The sequence below is a fragment of the Crocodylus siamensis genome, chromosome 6 (assembly GCF_052110815.1).
Source record: "Crocodylus siamensis isolate JL-2025a chromosome 6, ASM5211081v1, whole genome shotgun sequence".
NCBI classification, from domain to species: Eukaryota; Metazoa; Chordata; order Crocodylia; family Crocodylidae; genus Crocodylus; species Crocodylus siamensis.
This window is the reverse complement of record NC_143400.1, coordinates 21,553,248-21,576,468: the sequence shown is the minus strand read 5'-3', so window position 1 is coordinate 21,576,468 and position 23,221 is coordinate 21,553,248. Positions and strand designations below refer to the sequence as shown.

Genomic DNA, 23,221 nt, shown 5'->3' with positions numbered 1-23,221 from the left:
GATTACCCCTAACCCTTCCATCTCTGTGATCTCTTGAATTATTTCTTGCTTTACTTCTTGTTAACTGGGTAAAGTCTGCAGTGTATAGGGCGATGGCTGCCCATGTCTATAGAGTGTATTGCCAGGTCCGTTTCACCCGGTTTGTTGGAGAACACTGTCCCAAAGTCTTTGAGTGCTGTGAGCAGCTTGTCCTTGTCTTGAGAGGACAGATGGTCCGGCAGGTGGAGTTCCTTCCATTCCTGCTTCTCCATCCCAGTCACCGTACATGACCGGCTCCTCTGGGTCCTCAGGTGATCCTTCTACTGAGGAAACCCAGAACACCGTATCACCTCTATCAAAGTATGGTTTAAGCATGTTCACATGAACTGTCTTAGGCTTCTTCCCACTCCTGGCACTACATAAGTTACATCATCCAGCTTGTCCAGGACAACATGAGGACCTTCCCAAGCGGCTTGCAGCTTGTCTGTCTTTAGTGGCAGGAAAACCATAACCTTATCACGTCGTTCAAAGGTACGTAAGCAAGCCTTTTCATCATACCAGGACCTTTGCTTCTCCTGGGCCTGTCTCAGGGAGTCTCATGTCACTTTCATCATGTCAGTCAGTTTCTGACGAAAGTTTGGCACATACTCCACCACGGAGGTCTTGGTGGAAGGGATTTTTCCTTCCCACTCCTTTCTCACCAAATCGAGAGGACCTCGAACTCACCTCCCAAACATCAGCTCAAATGGCAAGAACCCAGTAGACTCCTGGGGCACCTCCCAGTAGGCAAATGTGGAAGTTTCTCATCCTAGTCTTTGGAGTTAGAGTCCACATAGGGCTTTAGCATACCTTTCAAGGTCAAATTGAACCTCTCTACTAGCCCATTTGTCTGAGGGTGGTAGGCTGTGGCCTTGAGGTGTTTCACCCCACAGCACTCCCACAGGCATCACCTCTGCCAGGAAGTTGCCACCCCGGTCAGTCAGGATCTTTAAGGGAAACCCCAGCTGAAAGAAGATCTTGGTGAGGGCATCAGCAGCTACAGGTGCCTTGGTGGAGGTCAAGGCAACTGCCTCCGGATATTGAGTTGCAAAATCCACAAGAGTCAGGATGTATTTCTTCCCTCTACAGGTCTTATGCCTCAGAGGGCCCACAATGTCTATCCCCACTCTTTGGAAGGGTTGATCAATGATAGGGAGGGGCTGTAGGGGAGCCTTTCTCTGGTCCCCACTTTTGCCCATCCACTGGCATGTCTTGCAAGATCGGCAGTAGTTCACCTGGTCCAATGGAGGCCAGCACCTGTTGGCTGTTGGCCAACCAATTTGAAGATGCCCCTCACCCAGATTTCATAGATTTCATAGATTTCATAGACATTAGGGCTGGAAGGGACCTCAGGAGATCATTGAGTCCAGCCCCCTGCCCAAAGGGCAGGAAGTCAGCTGGGGTCATAGGGTCCCAGCAAGATAAGCATCCAATTTACTCTTGAAGGTGTTCAATGTAGGTGCTTGAACCACCTCCGCTGGCAGACTGTTCCAGACCTTGGGGGCTCGGACAGTAAAGAAATTCTTCCTTATTTCCAGCCTAAAACGGTCTTGCAGGAGTTTGTGACCGTTCGACCTCGTCATCCCTTGGGGCGCTCTGGTAAACAAATGTTCCCCCAGATCCTGGTGGTCACCCCTGATAAACTTATAGGTGGCCATCAGATCACCCCTGAGCCTACGCTTTTCCAGGCTAAAGAGTCCCATGGCTCTCAGTCTGTCATCATAAGATCTGTTTTCCTGACCTCTGATCATGCGCGTGGCTCTCCTCTGGACTCTCTCAAGCTTCTCCACATCCTTTTTGAATTGTGGGGCCCAAAACTGGACACAGTACTCCAGCTGCAGCCTCACCAAGGCCGAGTACAAGGGGAGAATGACGTCCCGGGATTTGCTCGAGAAGCATCTATGGATGCAAGCCAGCATTTTGGTTGCTTTACTAGCCGCAGCGTCGCATTGCAGGCTCATGTTCATCTTGCGGTCAATGACGACCGCCAAGTCTCTTTCTTCTGTAGTGCTATCCAACGTAGCACTGCCGAGCCTATAAGGAAGCTGCAGGTTTTTCCTCCCAAGGTGGAGAACCTTGCATTTTTCGGTGTTAAACACCATCAGGTTCTCGTCCGCCCATTTGCTGAGTTTGTCCAGGTCAGCCTGGATCACCCGCCTATCATCTGGCGTGGATGCTTTGCCCCAAAGTTTGGTGTCATCGGCGAACTTGGCCAGTCCACTCCTGACTCCAATGTCCACATCGTTAATGAAGATGTTGAACAGGATGGGTCCCAGGACAGAGCCTTGAGGGACCCCACTGGTCACAGGGAACCACGATGAGTGACTGCCATCGATTACAACCCTCTGGGTCTGACCACGGAGCCAATTTCCCAGCCAGCAGATCGTGGTGGAGCCAAGGCCACAACTGGGCAGTTTGGCCAAGAGGTGATCATGGGATACCAGATCAAAGGCTTTTTTGAAGTCAAGATATATGACATCAATCTCTTCTCCCTTGTCCAGGTGATAGGTCACCTGGTCATAGAAGGAAATGAGATTGGTCAAACAAGACCTACTCACAACGAACCCGTGCTGGCTATCCCTTAGAATGTTAGCCTGGGCCAGTCCATCAAGGATAGCCTCCTTAATAAACTTTTCTAAGATCTTCCCCAGGATAGAAGTCAGGCTAATGGACCTGTAGTTAGCCAGATCCACTCTCCTCCCTTTCTTGAAGATCAGCACCACATTGGCCTTCTTCCAGTCTTCGGGCACTACACCAGAGCGCCAGGAATTTTCAAAGATCTGTGCCAGGGGCTGGGCTATGACGCTCGCCAGCTCCTTGAGTACCCTGGGGTGCAGATTGTCAGGGCCGGCTGACTTGAAGGTATCCAGCTTCTCAAGGTGTTCCTTCACGAGGTCAGCATTTATGGAGGGTAGGGGATTCCCATCACCCGGATCTCCCTGTCCCATAGCAGGCATGGGCATCCCATGGGACTGATGAAAAACTGACGCAAAGTACCTATTTAATAGGTTGGCTTTTTCCTGGGCGTCAGTTGTCAGTTGCCCCATCTGGTTTAGCAGGGGTCCAACATTGCCCTTGCTTTTCCTCCGGCTCCCCACATATCTGAAAAAGGACTTTTTGTTGTCCTTGATGCTTGAAGCTAGTTGGAGTTCAGTTGCAGCCTTGGCTTTCCTGGTTTGCTCCCTGCAGGACCGGACCAGTGCAGAATAATTCTCCTTGGAGGTGAATCCCGTCCTCCATCCTTTGTAGGCTTTCCTTTTTAGCCGCAGGAGGAGAAGGAGGAGGAGATATCAGTCACGTAGGCAGAAGGAGCAGATTCCCCCCTCCCTCAGGAATGTATCCATCTCAGGTTACCTAAAGAGATAGGGTAAAGGTGTGTCTCCTCTGCTGGGCCCATTCTAATCTAGTTGTCACAGGGCAGAGATTTTGGGGAGAAACAAAGGTGGCTTCTTACCTGTCACAGAGCACTCAGGTGCCCTGTGCCTGAGAGCAGAAACAGCTCGGGAGAGACTCCTAGTGTCAAAAAGCAGGAGGCCCAGCTGCCAGTTACCAGGGCAGCCAGAGTCACAGGTGCTGGTTGTCAGGACAACTGCTGGGGAGCCAGCTGACAGGAAGGGGCAGGGCCTAGCCCATATAAGCCCAGGCATGAGGCCAAGAGGGCAGTTCCCCCCCAGCATTTAAGGGAGGAGGAGCTTAGACAGTGCAGACAGAGGGGAGAACCCTGACTGTGGGAGCTGGCCCTGATTACTGCTATGGGTTGGAGTACTTCCTGGTAGGGATTGGATGTTGTGTGGCTGGACAGTTTAGCTTTTTTATGTTATAGCCCAGGGGCTTTGTGCTTTTGTGTTCACTGTTTTAACCAGAGGACCGGGTGAGGCTATTAAGGGTTGGAGGAGGCCTCATAGGGGCTCCACAGTAGTGTGGGGACCCTGGCACCAGAGAGGGTGTGGCATTTTGGGGTGTACTGACCCCAGCCCCAGAGCAAGGGGGCAGTGCGAAGCCCCAGTGAGGTTAAGAAGAGGGCCAAGTCACAGCAGGGCCCAGGTCAAAACCATGTCAGTACCATATGCGAGGCTTAGGCTGCCTTATAGGGGAGGAAAAGGAGCTGCAGATAGCGCCCCTGGCACTGGGGTGCATAAATTGGGCAGCCTCCTGCTAATTACATCAATCAATTAATCAATTAAGATCAAGGCATGGCAGGAAAGTAAGCAGGTGGTTGGCCCATAACAGGAGGGCGGAGTCACCAATAGGAAGGCTCCAGTAATGATACCCCTGTCACTGCCACACCGTCCAGTCAGAGAAATTGACTGCAGTGTACCCCCCTCCCCCAGTCACTGAATGGCCAATGCCAAGGGTTACAATAGGAGTTCTCTGGGGTCACTCCTGCAGTACAAGCTATTTCAATGTGTTGCTGTGAGGTGACAGGGAGAAGGAACTATCTAGCAAACAGCTTATCTGAGGTGGAAGATAACCCCCAACCCAGTGCATTTTCTCCACTAATGTATCCCAGGCAAATTCTACACTGGATCTGAGTGAATACCACTTGTCCAGTGGTGTGTGTCCTCATTCTTTACTCTAGTGTAAATGTAGATTACATAGGTGTAAATGTGTCATGTGTCCAGGGATTCATGTAACTCTTGATGTTTCCATTCGCCATTAAAATGCTCAATCCCTTGTCAGGGATCTGGCTGTGCTTTCCATTGCCAGAGTGCCTTGTAGAGCACTGTCCATTTGTGCCAACACCACAGCTCAAAGGCGGACTCTGGCCTGGTGGGGAGTGAGCCTGGCATCACTCTCACCTGGTCCAGGGGGGGTGATCCTGGCCTGGTGTTGGTTCAGGGAGTTGGGATGTTTTTCTCTAAGGCCTGCCAGGCACTGATCCCAGCCAAGGAGACACAAGGCATGGAGCAGTAGTGCCAGATGGAAGTGAAGTTCTTCCCTTAATCGGAGAACAGGGAACATTTTCCTCCATACCCAGCCTGGTCCTTTGGGCACCAGGGATTTGGGGTCTCTCTGTGCAAGGCTGCAGGGAGACCCTGAGTTTTAAATACATCCAGGGGCCTCAATCCTGCTTGGGGGAGACATTCTGAGAGAGTCCTAGCCACTGGGGGCAGCTGAGATATGGCCCTGCCTGAGATAAGTGCATACAAGGGGCCCAGCCAGGTCTAGGATAGAGGGAAACCATGCTGTGATGCACAGTCAGTGACATGAACTGACCACAGGGGAAAACCAGCACCTTAAAACAGTCACAGGCTAAGCTAGTGAGGGCATTAAACCTTCAGTATATTTTAGGTTATTAAGTATTCTTAACACTTCCTGAGACCATTGCCTGCCTGCTGGCAGAGCACACTGGCATCTTACAATGGTTCCAAGGCACAGGTTTGAACCTGTTTTTGGACTCATGCCAAGGGCTGCCCCACCCCTCCCCTCCCTGCCGAGGCCCAGCTGGACATGATACCAGGCCATGTGGTTGGCCATGCCAGGCACCTGGATACAATTCCAATCATATCCCATCTATGGGTGTCATTGGTTACCGAGGTGAGCTGGCCTCAGCCTCTCCAACCACAGAGCCATTCTGCCTTGGCTGCACTGGAATTTTGACATCAACAACAAGGTTTCTGGCATCATGACCAACATGCCTGTGGGCCTTGGGCTTGGAGCATCATGTGCCAGGCTGCAGAAAGTCAGAGAAGAGAGACCCTTCAAGCAGACTGTACCATGGGTTGCAGGGAACCCCTCCCTGGGTCTGCAAGGGCATAGCTCTTTCCTTGCTGGCAGGGATAACAGGCTGGTATCACCCCCAGCTTCAAAACATGGCAGTGTTTTAAACCAAGTATCTCAAACTTGCCCAGAACTTACCAGCTGCTGAGGCCTGGCCCAGAATGCAGCCCTGTCCTCCCAATTCACCAGGAGGGGCAGCAGAAAGCTCCTTCCCCATGGAAGACAGCCCAAGCAAAGTCTCTCTATGTGACTTCAAGGCTAAAGCAGCAGCTGAGGCCTTGGGATACCTGGGGTCCTGGGCCCCAATATTCCACTGTCCTGCTGTGGTAACCTTGGGCAAGCCATTGGTCTGTGCCTCTGTATCCCCATTACTCTGTGGTCCATTCTCTAAAACAGCTGGGGAGATCCTGCCTCCAGTGTACAAAACTTGGAGATCTGTCAACAGGTGAGGGGCTGTTATTTCCAGGAAGCCAGCTGCTTCCCCAGGGAATAAACATGGGCAACCCCTGAAAAAGTGAAGACAGCTGGGCCTGGAGGGTAAAACACAGACACAAATCCCAGCTGCGAGCTCATGACTCAGGGGATCTTGGTAGCTCCATCCACCACTGGCAGTGTAGCCCCACCACTCCTTCAAGGTCCCGATTTCTGTTTCTACTGCCCTCAGAACTCATGCTGTTCTATTGGGAATGGACACAGAGCATACCTCAGACCCTGGTCAGCCCTTCTGCATGTTTATCTGTGATGGGCACTGAGGCACCAAGGCCTGTTCCACTCAGCTTCAGGGCCCTGAGCTACTGCCTCTGTCCAGACATCCTAAAGAGACCTAGAATTCAGGACGTGACCATTGGGGTGGGCAGGACTGTGATGTCATTTAGTGTCAAAGCTTCATGATACCATTCAACATCATGACCATAAACAGCAAAACCCTGGGGTCCTGTCCATACCCACAGGATGAGAGACTTCCTTGGCATGCAAATGTTAGAGCAAAAGCTGAGCATCCTTCAGGACAGAGAGCTCAGAGCTGGATGGGACCCTCATGTCACTGAGTCTGACTTTCTGGATGGTACCAGGCCAGAAAGAACCATGCAGCCATCTTCCCTCCTTGTTCCTCTCATGTTCTGACCCCAGTAACTTCCAGGAGTTAAGGCCCCATAGGTATAGAGACTCCTAGTGGTGGGACAGTAGGGGGTGCTCCTGCATTGAGCCACCCACCTCACTGCACCCAATCAGTTTCAAGGCTCCAAGTGCCTCCCTGGGGGCATCTCACATCTGGATGACCCCCCCTCCAGAGCACACCCACAAGCCTGGGGGTAATGCTGCCACCACCCAGAGTCTGAACTGGTCTTGGACCTGTGCCCTCCAGGAAACAAGCCTAGTAGTCCTTGAGGGTATTTGACCTTCTGCAAGAACTTGGGGTGCTTCCTTCACTCTGAAGCACAAACAGTGGTCACCCTTAGTCAGCCCAACCAAGGAGATCCCAAGGCATAATATAGGCCCCTCTCCCATTAAGTCTCCCACGCTAGGTACAAAGGAGAATTTTATTGGTTACAAGGAGTAGGTCTGAAATAGAGGAAAAGGGTAGAGCAATATCAGAGAACTACCTAACAGCAAACAGTGGTATGGTAGCCTTTTATCACACATTTGAGTTATTGCAAGCTAGATATCTAGTTAGATCTCATGTAGCTTACTTATGAGTAACATTCAGAGGCAGGTGGAGATTCCCTCTGGAGGCAGGCCGTTCATTGATCATAAGTTGAGAGAGAATTTCAGCTGGTCCAGCATCTCTTTTCATCATGGCTTCTGTCCCTCCTCCTGGGCAGTCCTTCATTTATATAGCCTTTATGACCTTATTTACCTGATCCAATGAAGGCCAGCAACTGTTGGCTACCAACCAACCAATTTGAAAAGTTTCACTGGCTGCTGGATAGACTGGCAGGATCTTTAGCCCACTCCCAGTCAGGTTGGCATTGCTTAGAACAACAGGGAGTTTAAGCCCCCCCACCCAGGTGTGTGATGCCAGTCACATAGGCAGAGGAAACAGGTTTCCCCCCTTCCTCCGGAATGTATCTAGCTCAGGTTACAACTCAGTGTTACATGAAACCGATGGTGGCCAGAAGTATCTACCCTCTACTGAGACTATGGTCACCAAATTGTCAGATAGCAGAGTTTAGGGACGGACAGAGATGGTATTCTGCCACACTGTTTCTCTCGTGGTTTTTTGCTAGGTATGGCCATTTCCTAGGGGCCTGTGCCAAGATGTATTAGTCTGGCTGCAGCACCTGGCCTGAGAGGAGGAAAGGTACTTTAAAATGGCTTTAAAAAGAGGGATCCCCAAAACAGAGTACACAATGGCTCTAGTTTGGGATAACAGTGGGAGTGACAGATATGACCCAGTACAGTAGATGTAGCTCTGTGGTAACATGGCCCCGTACCCAGGCCCTTCTGATCCATAACACAAAGGCATTATTGAGTTAGAAAGCAGCAATGAATAGCTAATTTTATATAAAAATCAGAGAAAATGAGTGTTGGAAGGGGTCACATCTAATCTAAGCCCTGCTCAAAGCAGGATCAGTACCAGCAACATCATCCCACTCAAGGCTTTGTCTAGCTGGGTCTTTACAACCTCCAAGGATGAGGATTATACCACCTCTCTAGGTAACCCATTTCAGTGCTTCACCACCACCCTAGTGAGAGATTTAAGTTGAATATTAGGGAGAAACTCTCCCTTGCTGCAACTTGAGCCCATTGTTCTATATCTGCCACCAATGAAGGGAAAAAAAAAAAAAAGTCTCACTCCATCCTCTTTGGAACCATCCTTCAGGTAAGAAATGTTACTATCAAATTCCCCTTGTCTTGTCTTCTCCTGACTAGTTTTGATGAACCTAATTAATTTTATAGATGGGTCTGGCAGCCTTGTGCACTATTTACACTTGGGGCAAGTTGTACATGGGATGTTTTCTTCACTATCACGTTGTGAGCAGATGTCAGGCTCCCTTGTGTAGTATCTTCCAGGTCTGCTGTGCACATGCTCTGGAAGCTGCAGACCCAGTGCCTCTCGGTGGTGCACCTTGAGGAGCTGACCGCCTTGTCATTCAGGTATGCACAGCCACCCCCTCCTCGTATTGGAAACCTGGAATGGGAGATGACGACCTGGTTGTCAGCCAGTCCCAGAGGAAGAAAGAGCCTCTGGCAGCCCCAAGATGGATCACTGGATCTCTTACCAATGTGAAAGGACAGGTTTCCTCAGAGGTGCCACTGCAGTGCATGGTAGATGTCCAACACTGCTTCTGGTGGAGGTCACTGCCATGGACAGGACACTGGATTTGATAGATCCGTCTGATGAGGCCTATTCTCCCACACTGAGGTGGGATTGAACAGGATCTGGCCCAGTCCCGCTTCCCTGGGGAACACGATTCCCTGAAGTGGCCACATGAGGCAGTGAGTTGGAATTTAAATCTCCTGCCAGGGGTGGGGGGCTTATTTCTGACACCTTTCACTCTGACTTAATTGCACTGCCTCTTCTCCCACAGAAAAGGACCCTGCTTTCTGTGAAGACTAGGGGGCATTTTGTGTCCATCTCAGATGGCCCAATAGGCAAGTACTGTGGTCCTTTGTAGGGTACTTCACTTTCTCTCTTCCCAGGACTTGAAAAAATAGAAAGTGAGGGTTGGTCACATCTAGTCCAGCCCCCTGCTCAAAGCAGAAATCAGCCCCAAGTAGATCATCCCAGCCAAGGTTTTTTCTACGTGGGTCTTCAGAACTCCAAAGAATGGAGATTCCACCACCTCTCTGGGCAACTTGTTCCAGTCCTTCACCACTAGGGAGGTGCAAGGCTTCCAACACAGCTTCAGATCTGGAGAAGTTTCGGACACTTCAGGGGCCAAAGCAGCACATCCAGGTCAAAGCACCAGCCTCGTTTGGCTTCCCAAAGTGCTTCAGAGCAGCCTCGGAGATCTGGCCATAAGGTATAGTGGGGAAAACAATAAAGTGTCTATAACTTTGTTGTTTTTTGTTCTATTTGGATGAACATTTCAGGGGTGGTAGACTCTGTAGAGAGGATGAAGCCTGCTAAGTTTAAAAAAATATTGGTGCAGGAATTTGGAGGTAACAGCACCCCAAATTCTTGAAAGTAAAACTCATGTCACATATAGGCATTACAATATAGCAGGGTAAAGCCTGCAGGGCTGGTACCTCTTACTGAGGCCACAAAGCCTGCCAAGTTTCAAGGAGTTCGGTGCAGGGTTTTTGGTTTTTTTTGGGGGGGGGGGGGAAACGGGCTTACCCCCTGCCCCCAAGCTGTGGACAAGCAGAACTGGTGCCCTGGATGCTGTGGGACTGACAGTCTCTGACTTGGAGCATGGAGGGGAGACCCCGCTGCAGGCCTGGCAGCAAAGCTGCTGTGTTCCCAGTTACCAACCAATCAATCATGATTCACTCAGGGACCAGCTCAATACCCAGGACCTGGCTATTACAGAAGGACTTAATGAGCATCAATTAGCACCCAAAAACCATGCTAAGGGGAGGAAAAACTCAATACAGACAATCAACTGCCCCAGGACAGTCTTGGCACGAGTTTTGCCTGTTAGCAGCTAGGGGTGCAGGGCCCCAGGACCCCCCTGCACTTATCTCCTCAACAGCTGGCAGGTATCAAAGCATGGGCCACCATCTCTGCAGCTGTCACCCTGTTGTACCTTAGCACATGCAGTGTTACCCAGGGCACCAGTTTTGCTTGTCCGCAGCTTGAGGGGCAGTTTCCCTCCCTCCCCCAAACCCTGCACCGATCCCCTTGAAACTTGGCAGGCTTCATGGCCTCAGTAAGAGCTACCACTCCTGCAGTTTTGACCCCCCTGTGGTGTGACACACAGCCGTGACATGAGCTTGGCTTTCAAGAATTTGGGGTAGAGTTTCCCACCAAACCCCTGCACCAATTTTCTTGAAATTTGGCAGGCCTGCACCTAAGGCTAGTATCCCAGCAAGTTTTATCTAAATCAGACAAGTTATAGATATTTCATTGATTCCCCATTATATCCTATGGCCAGATCTCTGAGGCGGTTCTGCCAAAAAGAGGTGGAAACCCAGTCCGGAGCTCTGGATTAGATCACGGCCATCCAAAGTGGCCAGATCCAAAGCCAGATCAGATCGTTACTGACTCACACACGCCTATTTACCAACTTGCTAGTGAGAAAGCTTTTCCTAATATACAACTTAAAGCTCCCTTACTGCAACTGGAGACTATTGTTCCTTGTTCTATCATCCACTGGTGATGCATAGGGGGTTCACATTTGTGCATATGTACATCCTGAGATTGACAGTGCACCCCTTGTGATTGGCCACTGGTGCCACTGCTGGTGGTCACTGCTTGCCACCCGCCCCACCCTCATTGCCAACACTACTGGCAGCATCTGTGGGTGGTCACCCCTGTGGGAGCTCCCCACTGCCCCCACCCAGCCTCCAGGGGCACATGTTATTCATGCGGTCATCCTCCACCACCAAGAACAGTCTAACTCCAGATAGGCTAAGAGAGAACTCTTTCTGGAGAAGCTAACACATAGATGGCCAACATGCAGCCCTTGGACCAAAACAACCCCTTTGCCTCTGCCCTGAAGGGGGTGAGACCTCATTCAAGTTTGGCCCAAGAATATGTTTCTTCACAATTAAAATCAACCCCCCAAATATTTGTCTGGAATGGAGCTCTTTTGGTGCACAGGAGTTGCAGTGCACAAGCCTCATGCTTTCTTGTTGCTTTACTGGATGACTCCATGGCTGGGCTACATTTCCCCCCATGCACCATGTTGCTGATGAGAGTTTACACTTCATGGAGTGTCTGGCCAGGGTGCACCATAGGGGACATAGTGGACAAAAGAGAATGGGGTCATGAGGAAGCCAAACCATAGGAGGTATTAAAACAGAGCCTCCAACAGAAACATTTAATTTTTGGAGTGCTTTGACCTCCAAAATATCTACAGGAATGAAAGAGGTACTCAGCCATGTTAGTCTGAAATCAGGCAGATGATATAGTCTATAAAAGGTGCAGTTCTGCCTTCTACACAACTCATAATTTTTGCAAAGCCTTGTTTTGTTGAAAACATTTTCCCATTTGGATGGACAGTTTTGGTGTTGCTCTGGTGCTGACATCCTATCTCCCAGGGCAGTGTCTCCAGTGCTACTGAGCACTGATCCAGATCTGAGCAAATGGGACTGGAAAGGACACTAATGTCAATCACTATCAATATTTTTCATTCAAATTAGGGGATGTTGGGTCTGACTAAGCCCATCACCCACCCCACAGGGCTCAAAGCCAGAATGGGCTGAGAAAGTCTCACCTGTGACTGAATCCGGTGCCATTTGTCCACTTCCATGGCTGTCCCTCGTTCCCCCTCCACAGGCCAACCCAATGCTCAGCGATGCCTTTATACCTCATCATGAAAGCCTTTAAAATTAAAAAAAAAAAAATTTAAAACATTCGACTCTGTGTGGGCTGTTCAACGGGCAGCAGGCAGCACAGGGTCATGTTCTTGGGTAGATTTCCCTGGTTACAGTTAAAGTAGAGATAGGGAGATTTTGGTTCAGTTCCAATGGGCCTGCACCATACAGCCTTCAGGAAAGCTGCATCTCCATTACAGCAAGCCATGTAAGTAGGATAACAAATGCAGCTAGTTGGCCCTGGTAGCCCCCTGTTCCAGGCTAAAACAATCTCCATGAGGCCCGCCCACCTTCTTACTCACCATGCCTTGGTCTTAATTGATTAATTAAGAGATGCAATTAGGCAGGAGTCTGCCCATTTTCTGCCACGTGCTAGGGGTCGCTATCTGGGGCTCCATTGCTCCCCTACACCACAGCCCAGGCCTTGCTGTTGACATCATGATGTTCTCATACACACCAGTCCCCCATGATGGGGCCCAGAATCTTACTGTAGAATCCCACCTGGGTTCCTCCCTTCAGGCAGACTCTGCCACCATCATATCAGGCCATATATTGCCCTGCCATTGGCTCCCCTTTGTGTGTGGTCCCCTTACTGGGACCTTCAGCTTACACTAGCCCTGGCCCACTTCCAGGCCAGTCAGGACCCCAGGCCCCTGGCTCTGGGCATCCCTCTTGGTGGGCCTCCTTGCCCTTGTGACCCTCCTGGTTCTGGCCCTGCCTGGGCCAGTCAGGGGAAGCTCTGGCAGGCCCTGATGTATGACCCATACTCTTATCCAAGGGTCCTCCTTTACAGACATGGGGAGCTGGGGTACATCACACCATGACTGGTGCCTCATGGTCTCACAGGGGACTCTCACTCCCCCACCCTAGGCAGCAGGTCATGGTGCTACAACCGGTGTTATCTTTGACCCACACTCTGCCTCTCAACAGTGGAGGACTTATTGGGGTCAGGGCTCAGCTCTCGCTGTCTGGCTGAGCCCCCTCTCCCTTCAGGGGCTCCACATTGCCCGCTCTCTGGGGCTTCTGATCACTGGCCCCCTCTTAACTGGGGCTCAGATGTTACATTTGACCCAAACTCTGCCTCCCAGCATTGGAGGACTTACTGGGGTCAGGACTCAGCTCCCCACGCTGCCCACCCCCCCTCATGCCAGGGGCTCCCCACTGCTCATAACATCCCCTTTACTCAGGGGATCAGGGCTTTCCTCTACAGGTGGGCTCAGGTGGCCATAGCCATGCCCAGCCCCAACTCTCCTCTTTGGGGGTCTCAAACCCCCACAGGGCTCAGGTGGCCTTGGCCACATCTGGCCTCCAACTCTCCTCCTCGGGGCTTGCATCCCCACAACTACCTCTGGTGTATGCAACCCACCTGAAGGTGAGGGCTAGGGGTTAAGGTGCCCCAACCTGACTTTCACCAGGGTGATCACTGGCTTGGCATTTCCTGGGGGCTCCCAAACCACTGGGATCCCCACCAACCCATCCACTCCCAGCAGGGTGTAGTTTCTGGTCATACCCAGGACCAGGAGCCTCCTACCATCCCTTACCTCCAGACAAAACTTGACAGCCCCCAGGCCACCAATGTTATTACTTCTCCAGCAGCCAAACTGCCTCATTTATATAGGCAGCCCTGAGCCCAAAATGGCTGCCCTCATTAGGCACCTGGAGGCTGCCAGCTCCAGAGCCTTAAAGTGGCAGGCATACCTAGTGCCCTGCCACATGGCCCTTGATCAAACTTCTTACACAGCCCTGGCTCATGCTTTGCTCTTCATTCCTGTGTTTGGTATCAATCAGGGGCCCAGTAGGAAAAACAAAACCCATGCACCCACTTAGAGACTATATCATCTCCAGTTTGACAAAATGAATGAGAAGAAAAAAAAAACAACCCCAGCCTTGGGGCAGTGCTGGTTTGGGGCCCAGCATCATTTCAAAAGTGCTTTCAGGCATATCCCATGATTCTACTTTGCACTGTTCAGCTTGCCTGAGACAGAATCAGTCCTCTCATTTACAGACGCATGGAAACCTAATGTCATGGTTCTGAGCTCTTGAGGGTTATTTTTCACCAGTCTCAGACAGCACCTGTCAACAGTCCCATTTCCTGTCCCAATGGTCTTTATGCTCAGGGAGATAGTTCTGCTGGACTGGAGGTGGTGAGTTGCAGACCAAGAACTTCACCGCAGACTCATTGGAGCCCCTGTACTAATGTTCAGACACTTAAGCCAACTTAACTTTTTTAAGTTGACTTAACTGTCAGAGTGTTGCTTTAGTTAAGTCAACTTTGCTCACAAGATGGCTGCCACTATGTCAAGAAGCTGAACATGTGTAGGCTCCAACATGGATTAACTTAAGTCAATTTAGTTAAGTGGGCATAGTCAAGTCACCTTATTTTAAGTTGACTTAGTATATGTGTATGCACCCAGAGTGCCTTGAAGATCACAATGGGTCTTCTTTGGTTCTTACCAGGTCCTCTTGGCTGTCAATCATAGCCAGGGAGGCCCCAAGAGAAGAGCAGTGTCTCTGGCTCTCATTCCAGGGCTTTTCGACCTCTGAGAAGTAATAGCATTTCCTTTGATACCCAATCCAGCCTGCTGGACACCAGGCAGAGCATTGTTGCTGAGAGTGACATGTCAGACCTGAAACTGAGAAAGCAAGAGGGTAAGGATGTCACCATTCCCCTGCCCTGCCTCAGGTGGTGGAAGCTTTCCCCAGATCCAGGCATCAGATACAATTCTTGGCAGCTTCATGCAGCTACAGCCTGGTCATGGGAGGGGGCAAAAGGAACATCAGAAATGGGACTGTAGGGGTTATGGTAGAATCACAGATCATAGTCTGACTCCCAGTGATACTCTGATGGCCAGGACTCCATCTGCTGCAGCATTGATGTGAGCAGGGAGACAGCTAAAACCTGTGTCCCTAAACCACACAGTGCTTGGATACGCTGGCCGGGTCCTAGTCTGAGGATGTGCCCCAACTCCATAGATAAATACAGCAAGAAGAGGGCATGAAGAAGAGGAAAAAACTACCAGGGACCAGCATGACGGAACACCACCAGGGACCAGCACTCACCTGCCAAAGCAGAAACAGCAGCTGTCAGACCTAGAACCACCAGCATCAACAGTACTGTCACCTCCACCCTGCACCTAGCCAGTGCTCTGAGACCACTGCCAGGAGCGTAACCTGGAAGAGAAAAAGCCATTGATGTTCCTGGAGTGCACAGGGCAGAAACCAACAAAGGGACACAGAGGGCCAAACCCCGAATGCAGCCTGCATGGCCTCCGTGACAGACATGTAAATTCCAGCCCCTTACACCTGGGAAACACTCACCCTACTTGTGCTTTTACCACCACAGCCAGGCTCAGCAGACCCCAAAGAAGGCTCATCAGGCTTCAGACAATCCAGCTGTCTTGCTGAAGACTGGCAAGCCCTAAAAGCTTGAAGTCGGGGAATGATGCATAACCACGATGCACTCCCCAAACTGCACCTTCCAAGGTGTCTATGACCTACATCTCAACAGTCTGTGTTGGGAGGCCTGCTCCCCTTGACTTGGGGACATCTGGCTAGTCTGGCAACCAGGCAAGAGTCCTGCCTATGGGTTGGGTGAAGAGCTCCCTATGAACAAGCCCATTTGAGGCTGCAAGAGCTGGTTTCTGTCCATGCACAGACTTAGAAAATACTGCTACATGTGGAGGGTCACATTTACGCCAGAAACAGGGAGCCCTCCTTCCCCCGCACAGAAAAACAGGACCCAGGGCTGTACACCCACAGGTGTTCAAATCCTGCCTACCACCTGCCTCCACACTTGCAGACACCAACCTTTTTTTGCAGTGGGTTCACACCTTCTGCAGTTTTGGGGTTTTTTTTACTGCCTAGCACCTGCTGTTATTCAATTTGAAAATGCTGGGCTAGATACAGAGATGAAAGTTATACTCTTTGAACTTCATTGCCACCACCCCACAGGGCTTCTATTCCCTGCTGATGTATTACCCACCACCATACATGTGATACCATTTGCCCCAGTCTCAGCATTATTCTCTTCTTTGTCCCTAGGCAGCTGGGCTCATCTTCTGAGATTAGTCAATCAAGAGCTTCAACAGTGTCAGGGGGTCCCCCCCCATCAACAACCAAAATGCAGGCCCTGGGCCCTCTATGGTCACTCCTATTTTTCCATGAGTTACCTGTCTTCCCTTCTCCATCTAGGTCTGCACTGACAAGGTGGTGCTGCTTCTCACTGGCATCCATTCTTCGCTCTTTCTGTTGTTACTTAGCAAAGCACATGTCTGGATGCTGGGCTTGGTGCCCAGGTGCTCATGAGCTATATAAGTATCCTGAGGGCCTGTCCCAGTCAACAGGCTGAGCACTGGTTCCTGGTGGTCATGAAATTCAAAAAACATACCGGTCAGAGATGAATGAGGCCTGGGGTCCTCAGCCCTCTGAGAAAACACAAGACGTGCCTGAAGACAGCTGTGCTAGAGGTGACAGGGGGTTGTACCTGACTAAGGAGCCATGGACTTTTGCCACAGGTTAAAACTTAACTTTTCCTCAGTACAGTTGGTATTTTGGATGAGAAGGAGGGGCAATATTTGACACAAAGCAGGAAAAAGAGGCAGAAAATTTCCTGTCTACCCATAGGCCTGAGTCTAGATGTGAGTTAATATAGGGAACCAGCCTTGCCCCTTTCTTAGGGATAATAAACAGCTCTCTTCTTTACAACAAAGCTTTCCCAGTCCATATCAGGCTCAGGTCTGGGGTAGAGGGGTGGCCTTGTGCACTTGTGTGAATGAGGACTGAAACAGTGCAGTCCCCTATGGTTGCCACAAGAAAATCTGATTTTTCTTTCCCTCTGCTTAGGACAATCATGTGTTGAGTGTATCTAATGATCCAGCACTTTGGGAAAAACCTGACAAAGGAAATTAATCCCAGAAAGGTATCAGGACCCTTGTCTACACCAGGGAATGTTAGGAAAGGAGGCCCCAGCAACTGTGCTGACAGAAGCAGGATCAGAGGGGCAGTCTGCAGGAAGAGGGCCGTATGGCTGAATATCCAGTTAAACCCCAATAAGGTGCAGATCCAGCAGCATTTGGCAGGCTGCAGCCAATTGATCTGAGAAGCATTCAGCTTCACAGATGGAAGTGAAGAAAAAGGTATTATAGCTAAGGGAGCTGGGAGGATGGAGAGTGAGGAAGTGGGTGCAGTAAAAGGTCAGCATGTTACATTCAGTTTTGCTTTCCTAGAAAAGAAATGTGCGTTTGCAGTAATAGCTGTAGAAATGAAAGAAAAAGTGCCTAGTTTCCCAAATCTGATAGGTACAACTAGTATGTTTCATAGTTTCATAGTTTCTAGGGTCAGAAGGGACCTGAGCAGATCATCTAGTCCGACCCCCTGCCATGGCAGGAAAGATTACTGGGGTCAAACGACCCCAGCAAGGTGTTCATCTAACCTCCTCTTAAACACCCCCACGGCAGGAGCCTGCACCACTTCTCTTGGAAGCTGGTTCCAGACCCTAGCTGCCCTGACCGTGAAGTCGCACCTCCTGATATCCAGCCTAAATCTACCCTCTGCCACCTTGTGACCGCTATTCCTGGTCCCTCCTGGCAGTGCACGGGGGAATAGTGACTCCCCCAGTGCCTGCTGGTCCCCTCTGACTAGTTTATAACAGGCCACTAGATCCCCCTCAGCCTTCTCTTGTGGAGGCTGAACAGGTTCAGGTCCCTGAGCCTCTCCTCATAGGGCCTGCCCCGCTGCCCCCGATCATGTGAGTGGCCTCCTCTGGACCCTCTCCATGCTGTCCACATCCCCCCTGAAGTGCGGCACCCAGAACTGGACGCAGTACTCCAGCTGCGGCCTGACCAGTGCCGCGTAGAGGGGGAGTATCACCTCCTCGGACCTGCTCGAGATGCATCTGTGGATGCATGACAGGGTGCGGTTGGCCTTCCTGACTGCCTCCCCACACTGCCGGCCCATGTTCATCATTTGAGGCCTGTTGTTTGAGCTGTCCCCCCGGCCCCAGACAGGGTAAAGGGGAGTCCCTCTGCTCTCCCCCCACAACCCCAAAGTCTTCAGCTCACTCAGATATCCAGAATCAGGGGTTGCCTCCCATCTTCCTTCCCCCACAGCAGCTCCTCCTAGACAAGCAGGCTTCCCAGTCACCCCCATCCCAAAATTATCCCAGCAAACAGGTTGTAGCTGATTCTGGCATCCCATCTAAAGCAGTGCCCCAGGCTGGTGCCCCACTTCGCCCACCCCCTACTAGTGGATTGAGCTGTCTCTCAGAGCCTAGGGCCTATGGTGAGGAGGGGATGAGGCAGACCCCTGCAGAGCTGGGGAAGGGAGTGACTGCCACTACAGCTATAGCTGCTTGGGCTCTGGCTACTGCCAGTAGGGGAGAGACCCACTGCTCACCAGCCACAGCAGACCCATGGTGCTGGGTTCCAGAAGCTGCCCCTGATGTGCCATTCCCTCCTTCTCCCTGCCCACTGGGTACAGGGGTACCCCTGCTATGTCTAAGATTGCCCAAGAAGCACCAGTCCCCCTGCCCCACACATACACTATTAGGTGAGGGGCTGCTCCTGGTTGCCTCATAGACTTGCACAACACAAGGCTGTTTCCTGCAATGGCAAAAATTCCCAGGGCAGTGTAATTCTGCCAACCAATTAAAGACAGAAACTAGAGCTGGTGGTGCCCCCCCTCAGTCCCCACTCATTACATTACTGGAGGAGATGGGGAACAAATGATATCTGTGCTCTCTGCCCCTGTGACAGGAGGAACTTCCCCAGGATGGAGGCTCCCTTCCTTTCAGAGTAGGGGCCACTATCTGCAGAAGGGAAGCGGTTAAATGGGTGAGAGGGTTAACTGAGTGTACAGCACGCTGGAAGGGGGAGGACTGGAGGAGTCAGGCAGGGTTAGAGTGAAAGAAAAGGAAGGGAATGGGTACCTGCCAGGCATCCACAGAGGAGGGTGAACCACACTCCAGCAGGGCGGTGGGTTTCAACCCCAGGAAGGCAGATACAGTACAACTTTTTGTAGCTGGAGGGGAAACTTCAAACCATATTAAAAAGAGGGGACTTCATTAAGAAGTGTGCATCAGCTTTTCCAGTTTAACTCGACCCACCACAGCCCCAGTGAGTGAAACCCCAATCCCATTAACCCTAACTGAAACAAGTTTACAGCTGCAAAACTTTAGCTTCACTAGGCTGTAATAGTGGCACCAGGATATTCAATACTAATCTGTCAACATCCTCGCATCAGAGCTGACAGGGCCTGGAAAAATCTGCCCCAGGAAGCCCCATCCTAGGTGAATTTAAGAGGAGGCTGGACAGACTCGGTGAGGTGCAGGGGGTGATAGGTGACCCCTCCAGCCCTTTCTGTCCCCTGGATTTTATGATTCTTCAGTCATGACCACGCTTCTGCAACCCTCCTCCAGCACCAGTCCTTGCTCTGACCTCCAAACCCAGCTCCCTTCCTGCCAGCCTGCTCTGGACTCTGCTACCTGAGGACAGCTGCACTGCTGTGTCCTAGGGGCTCCGCTTCTCTGCACTGCTCACAAAACCCTGTCAAGCCTTGGCTACCTCCTCCTTGACCCTGCCCAGCCTAAAGTGGGGTCCAGACACTGTCCACCCCATCCCCCAACCAAGCCCAGCCCCTCCTCTCACCTGGGACAGGGCCCTCCAAGAAGAGCTGGGAGCAGGATATGCTTTCATGGAGCAGCCAGGGCAACTGTGAGAGAAATGAAATGAGAAACCAAAGTAGATATAATACACACAAGCTCCGCCCCTTCCACTACAAATTGGAGGAACACGTTACTACTACACAAATCCTTTCTGATCCCAGAGCTGGTAGAGCAGTGTCACATATTAGGAGGTGACCCCAAAAGAGGAGATCTGTCTCAACACAGTAATCAGAGCAACCAGGGTTCAATGAGCTAGGGAAAGGCATCCCAAAAGCCTGAGCCTGAACTGATTCAGCCTTTGCAGGTTAGTAGAATCTGGCTAGTCTGAACTGGTTTACAACCATACAGACAATCCCTCTGGACTGAGGAAATTCAAGCACATGCCTGCTGTGGCTGATTGCGCCAACACAGGAAGTAGCCGCAGCACTCCCAGAAGTGCTCCCACTCCCTGGCCAGTGTTTGCAGGGGGGGTACCAGCACGCCCACCTGCTCCCCCTGCCCATCACCTAAGCGGGGAGTGCAGCCTGTCAGGGTGTGCACCAGTGCTCTCAGGGGGTGCACGTGCACCCCCTATACATTGCCACTGACCCTTGGGGCATGGTGCTATCCATGGCTGTATCCAATTGTTCAGGACCTGGGGTATCAGTTAGCTCTACCCCTGCTCAGCTCACCTAGGAGTGGCCAGAGGCTCCCTGAGAGGAGAGGCTCCATTTACAATAGAAAGACCTTTCAGACTCATAAATAACTATTTACAAAATTGAATTATATACAGGAGGTAATTGTTACATGCCAACAAACATTAAAAATATCAAAAGTTTGAAATTCTCTATTTACAATGTACAAGGATGAGTTAATACAGGAATAACAGCTGAGAATTATTTACACTTAAAGGATGCTTAAATCAATGGATACACAGCTAATAACCTAGACACCATGTTATATATTCATTATATTCAATCCTTAATTAACTATTGCGGCAGGGCACTGTTGGTGCCTGCCACTCCAAGGGCTGAGTCAGGCATCTACCAGGTGCCTGATGGTGGCAGTCATTTTGAGAACATTGTATATAAAGGCTGAAGTCCCCTGCTGCCAGGGGAGGCAGAAAAATCACTTAGCTGGGCTGCAGCTGGAACAACCCAGGAGGTAAGAGAAAGAGCTTATGGGGATGGCTAGGAGGTTCTTGGTCCTGGGCATGACCTAAAACTGCACTTGCCAGGGATGAGTTGCCTGGTGTGGTTCCTGCTGGCATGGGAGCCCCCAGGAAATGCCAGGCCAGTTACTCATGTTAGAGAGAGGGCTAGGGGGTCAAAAGCCTGACTTGAGGCACCCTCACCTGGTCAATGCTGGGGCCAGAACCAGAGTGTCAAAACGGCCGGGGGCCCACTGCAAGGGATGCCCAGAGCTGAGGGCCTGGGGCTCTGACTGGCCTTGGAGGTGAGACCAGGGCTTGTGTGGGCAAAGGTCCTAGGGGGGCATGCTTGAGAAGGGAAAGAGTTCAGGAAACCAGGCAGTCCAGAGTGAGGATGGAGTAAGCCACCTGATTGGAGGGTCCAGCTGGGGTCTGGACTGCAGGATTATGGGGCCCAGTGTGGGGCTGGGGACATTAAGAACTGTGATGCCATCTGCAAGGCATGGGCTGTGGCGCAGGGCAGGCTGGAGAAGCAGATAGTATCCCCTGGCATTGGGGCACGTAATGGGCAGTCTCCTGCATTTTTACCACCCATTAGGAGAACAGCAAAGTTGTGGCAGTCAAGACTGGGTAGGGGTAGATTGCCCCAGAGAGACAGGTGGGCGGGCCAGCATAAGATGCGGCCTCAAGAGATGCCCCGTCACAACTATGCACAACCAAAAGCAATAATGCAAGAGATCACAGAGATGGAAGGGTTAGGGGTAATCTGGCCTTCAGTGAGTCCCTGGGCCAGCCCGGTGGTGCTTGTCTGGAAGCAGGATGGGTCCATCCTGGGTGCCACTGGTTCTGTGTGGACTACCGGAAGCTGAACGCTATCACCACCCCTGATGCATACCCAATGCCCAGGATGGACACTTTGCTCGATCACCTGGGCCTTGCAAAGGTCATCTCTACTCTTGATCTGTCCAAAGGATTCTGGCAAATGGCACTGGATCCGGATGCCATAGCCAAGTCTGCATTTGCTCCTATCCTATCCTATGGCAGATAGAAGCAATGTGCCTGCAGGCAAAAACTGCACAACTGAGACCCTTGCAGTCATGAGTTGCCTGTGGAAAGGGATTCCCACAGGGGAGGGGGAGTTACCCAGGCACTAAGGCTGAAGGGGAAGCTCAGATGAGGGAAACCTTCCTTAGGTCAAGGGATGCTCCAAGGAGACATCCCTAGAAATCTTGTTGGGGCCTGGGGAAGCACTGAAGGGCTATAGGTACCTGATATTGCTGCACCTCATATTTTGTATATTAGTATATTTGTAAATTTATAGTTATAAGATCCTTACTGGGCTTCTGCTGGACCCTGTACCAGCTGTTTGCATTTAGCGATTGTTCCCCTATACTTTCCTGAACATACCTGTACTTATTTGTTGTCCTCCAGTATTCTCCTAAGTTTATCAGTTTTAAGCCAGCTGTTTACCCGTGCAGGGCCTGATGTGCTTTTGAGGTAGCATAGATCCTTGGCATATAGCATCACATAAGAATTGTGCATTTTATTTATATAGATGTAAATATGTATTAGTTTTCATATTTTTATTATATTCTGTAATATTGTGCTTTAAATTTTGTGTACCTCTATATCTGTGTATTAGTAGTTCAGTAGAATCTATAATCCTGCTTGGGGAATCTGCTGGGACCCCTTACTGTTACTTACCTGTGTTTACCTGTCACTTACCTGAAACCCCAGTCCATTGTAGAGAATAAGGTTTATAGTATATATACTGTTATAAATATATATATAGTACCTATGCTTATACTTATGTCTATTTTTTATCCATTTATGTAAATATTAATAAATTTGTATATAATTTAGTATTGTCCTGGCCTTGCTCTATAGGGAGTGGAGAGACTGTGCTTGGCTTGCAGTTCTCTCCCACAGCACCTCTGCCTGCTGCCAATCCGCTGTCATCAGAAAGGGGAATACTTGCCCTGGTACACCCTGGCTACATGTGTTTGGCCCTTAGATAGCTTTGCTTGTGCTGAAGAAACTATGCATATCATTGTTTTCATAAACTTCTGCATCTCTTTTGCTTTGTCCTCCTACCAGTTGTTCTTTTGCTCTCCACTTTTCATCTGGACTCCATTTTAATGTGGCAATAACTGCCTTGCCTCTCTTTCCAGATGATGTCATTCTGACAAGCTTTAAGGCTCTAATTTTTCTGTCAAGGAGAGCTTGAATTTCCCTAAAATTCTCAGCAAATTAATCCTGATATTTCTTTG

The 23,221-nt window shown here is 50.6% G+C and overlaps 1 protein-coding gene across 1 annotated transcript; it reads right to left on the bottom strand.

Moving 5' to 3' along the window:
• Nucleotides 1-7,268: 7,268 nt before the first annotated feature.
• On the bottom strand, nt 7,269-19,865 carry LOC149861577 (C-type lectin domain family 2 member D-like). The gene is made up of 6 exons (XM_090052587.1): nt 19,806-19,865; nt 16,332-16,520; nt 15,223-15,333; nt 14,617-14,795; nt 12,063-12,169; nt 7,269-8,869 (listed from the first exon to the last, which is right to left on the bottom strand). Exons 2-6 carry the CDS (start codon nt 16,393-16,395, stop codon nt 8,632-8,634), a joined length of 699 nt encoding a protein of 232 aa, XP_089908713.1. The 5' UTR covers nt 16,396-16,520; nt 19,806-19,865; the 3' UTR covers nt 7,269-8,631.
• Nucleotides 19,866-23,221: the final 3,356 nt, after the last annotated feature.

Excerpts from the sequence above, each read along its gene's own strand:
- LOC149861577 (XM_090052587.1), bottom strand. The coding sequence starts at position 16,395 with ATGGATGCCAGTGAGAAGCAGCACCACCTTGTCAGTGCAGACCTAGAT. Across the intron at positions 15,334-16,331 it reads AGATGGAGAAGGGAAGACAG|GTTACGCTCCTGGCAGTGGT; the intron begins GTAACTCATGGA and ends TTTCTCTTCCAG. Across the intron at positions 8,870-12,062 it reads GGCACCGGATTCAGTCACAG|GTTTCCAATACGAGGAGGGG; the intron begins GTGAGACTTTCT and ends CTCCCATTCCAG.